Source organism: Silene latifolia, chromosome 10 (genome assembly GCF_048544455.1).
Source record: "Silene latifolia isolate original U9 population chromosome 10, ASM4854445v1, whole genome shotgun sequence".
Lineage (NCBI taxonomy): Eukaryota > Viridiplantae > Streptophyta > Magnoliopsida > Caryophyllales > Caryophyllaceae > Silene > Silene latifolia.
Window position 1 is genome coordinate 35,060,379 of NC_133535.1, and position 3,746 is coordinate 35,064,124.

Genomic DNA, 3,746 nt, shown 5'->3' on the forward strand with positions numbered 1-3,746 from the left:
AAAATATCTTTCACAAAATTATATTTTTTGTGAAAAATTTCTAAGTTTAATGAACGGAAACTACGGTCAAAGCTTCGTCTCGAAGACCACCCAAAAGCAAATGGGGAGTTTGGTGTGGATTGGAGGGAGTATTTTATTTTAAGGAAATTGATCATCTTCTAGTCTTCAATAAATATTTAGGAAAATTACCAAGCATCTTCTTTCTTCTAGTCTCCTTGAAATTGACCATATTAATTAATTATTTTATTTTAAGAAAATTGACCATTTTAATTAATTATTTTATTTTAAGGAAATTGACCATGTTTTAGTCTCTTACAAATGTTTAGAAAAATTATCAAGCTTCTATATAATTTAATTTTAACCCAAACTATATAATATTTGCATTGAGATCCCTTAATTGGGTTCATCACACGGTGCTAGTGATTTAAAACTATATAGTATAATTAATTTGTATATCTTTCTTTAATTACATTGAAATCCCTTGGTTTCTGGAATTAATATATAGTATTAATATTAATTAATTAATTGATATGAGAAAGTGGCTAATTACTTCCATAAACTTGTCTATCTATATGTACAAAAAATAACTCTTATATGAGACGGTCTCACCCCGCAAAACAACCCCATTATATACTTGTGTATGGACGCTTTACCGAAGAATTTTGTAAACAGATTTATTAGTTGATAAATAAACTATCTTGTGTTCGTATAAGCTAAACAGTATATACAGCTTACAATATTAGGAGAAAATCACTAGCAATCACACTATCCCGACATACATACATCCTTCATCAATCATCACAAATGCCAAAGAATCAAGGGTTGTGTTAATGGATTCAAATAACAATCACAACCAATATTGCTCTCTTACAGTAATTAGTTATCTGGAAACCCATTTTCAATATACTTATGTGGACGCTTAACCGAAGAATTTGTGCATATTACTTAAAATAATTGAAAAGGTTACAATCAAGGCATCCAAACTTCTGATATGAATATGCAACTCTAATGCTTGAAAAGCTAGAAATCGAAATTAAACTGAACAACTGAAGTGGATCAATTATAAACCAAGCAAAACACAGAAAATCAAATCAATAGAAACTTGAAATAGTTCAAAATAAAATCAACAGATTAAACAACTACTCCGTAATTCCTTCCATTAATTGAAAACGATTCAAATTACACGACATAAACATAAACTAAAAACCTAATATATCCCCTTATGATCTAACATTTTCAACAACAGTAGAGCAAGAACAACAAGAAAACATCTTAAAAGAAATCAAGCCCTTTCGCCTCGAATCCTCCTAGCCAATTGAATATCCTTAGGCATAATAGTAACCCTCTTAGCATGAATAGCACACAAATTAGTATCCTCAAACAACCCAACAAGGTACGCCTCAGCCGCCTCCTGTAATGCAGCAACAGCCGAACTCTGGAATCGCAAATCCGTCTTGAAATCCTGAGCAATCTCTCTCACCAGCCTCTGAAACGGGAGCTTCCTGATCAACAACTCCGTACTCTTCTGGTACTTCCTGATTTCTCGAAGAGCAACAGTTCCAGGACGGAATCTGTGGGGTTTCTTCACTCCTCCGGTTGCTGGTGCTGACTTGCGAGCAGCTTTTGTTGCGAGCTGCTTTCGTGGTGCTTTTCCTCCTGTGGATTTTCTTGCGGTTTGCTTTGTTCGTGCCATTTTCGGGTTCGGAATCGCAAATGGTATTATCAGGTTTTGTTTCTTGGTTGTGGTGGAAAAATGAGGGGTTTGAGTTGTGGTGTGGGAAATGGGAGGAGTGTTGAGGGGGTTTATATAGGAAATGGAGATGGAGTTTGGAGAGATTTGGGACGTTGGATGAAGAGTGTATCGTACGGGTGATATTTGGTTTCAGATTGTTTACACGGATCGTAAGTTGCGGATCGGTGAAGTGGAGAGGATTTCGTTTTGTGTAGGCGCGTATTTGATTTTTTGGAATTTCAACGCTGTGACAATTGAGCGGGTTAAATTATACTCCCATGCACTCAGGAGTATGGTGCATGGTACTCCCTTTTCTTAATTTTTTTCTTATAATAAATAAATTATAAATTTAATAAATTAAAAAATAATAAAAAATATATTATTACTCATAATTTTTATTCCTCTACAAATAGAGATCATATTTGATATATTTTGTTATTTGTTTTATTTTTCCTCACATATTCACATAACGTAATTGACATATTCATATCATATCACATAATTTTTTTTACTTAAATTATTTGAACAAATAAAGTCATATTCATTAAACTATAAATGTCATATTCACTAAATTGAAAGTGGAATATAATAGAACCATGGGAAGAATATCACACCACATAGTATATATTCATCAAACTACATTGTCATATTCACTAAACTGAAAGTGAATATAGAATGTATCGCACTTTAAAGCACATATTCATTAAACAATATTATCATATTCACTAAACTTAAAATGAATATAATAGTGTCATATCGTAAATGTAACACGACGTAACACTTAAACTGAATATGACCGTGGTAACTTTTCTTAAAAGTGGAAGTTAATTTTTTGTTTTAAAATTTTAAAAGAAGAAAAAAAGCAAAAGAAGAAAAAAAGAAAATAAAAAGGAGGAAGTTGAGGATGAGTGGGGAGTGGGGAGTGGGGAGTGGGGGTGGAGGGAGTACGTAGTACCGTACACATGGGTGTAGGATATAAGAATTGGTTATTGAATAGAGATATAAAACACTGAATTGTTTTGTAGGCTGGAGTTTTTGTGTTTAAAACTTAATACGGGTCAAGTACATATCACTTGTTACTTGTGTATATAAGTGGTATGATACTTGACGGGTTAATGAAATTTGCGTTTAATATTAAGTCATTTGTATTTCATATTTGTATTTACTTATACCTCATTTTATATTTTTTTTCTTACCTTTTTAGTGACTTCTAGTTACCTTATTACTATAATAAGGAACCCTAAAAGGGTTGCCGCCGTCTGATGGGTACACAAAAGTGACGAAGTTGATTTGACTACTTGAACCATGCATGTCTGTCTCTTGGAGCGAATTGGACGATCAGGCTGACTCTCGTCGCCTCTTTCCCTCACTATCCTTTTCCTATGGTATCAAATCTTAACCTCGCAAGTGAATGAGTTCGTTGCACTAATTGAGGGTCGAATCCACAAGGAGCATGGGAGAATACTAATCGTTTTAAATCTTTTGTTTAGCTAAGTCGACAATAATTGAGATGAAAACTTTGCTAATCAACTAAACTAACTAAACTAAAATGCAATTGAACTAATTATGAAAATAAAGCAAGCAAATGAAAATGATGCAAGGACTAAGACCCGTAAAAGTAAAAGGACTATCTAAACTACTAATATCCGATGAAAGGCAATTAACGGGCCTTCTCCGTTCCTTTAACTCACACGGAAACACAATGAGGTATGCATTCCGATGCAAGGCAAGTGGGGGCTTGCGGAAAATTGGATACATCATATCATGAAGCACAAAACAAACAATAGATGCATCTACAAAATGTCAAACCGCTTTCTTCATTTAAGCGGCCATTTTTCTTTCAAAAATCGAACAAAGAGAGTCATTAGTGGAGGATGTCGTCTCCGGGTCTTACCAAAGTGTCAAATCCCTAATTCTAACTCAAGCAGCCTATATTGACAACACGGTTGCCTAAGAAACAAATTCTTGGCGGGAGAGGGGAAGTACGTAGCTATACTGCCAAGATTGACACGAC

The 3,746-nt window shown here is 34.0% G+C and overlaps 1 protein-coding gene across 1 annotated transcript; it reads right to left on the reverse strand.

Moving 5' to 3' along the window:
* Nucleotides 1–1,131: 1,131 nt before the first annotated feature.
* LOC141605479 (histone H3.2) lies at nucleotides 1,132–1,793 on the reverse strand. Its single transcript, XM_074424266.1, has one exon. It carries the CDS (start codon nucleotides 1,691–1,693, stop codon nucleotides 1,283–1,285), a length of 411 nt encoding a protein of 136 aa, XP_074280367.1. The 5' UTR covers nucleotides 1,694–1,793; the 3' UTR covers nucleotides 1,132–1,282.
* Between the last annotated feature and the right edge of the window lie 1,953 nt (nucleotides 1,794–3,746).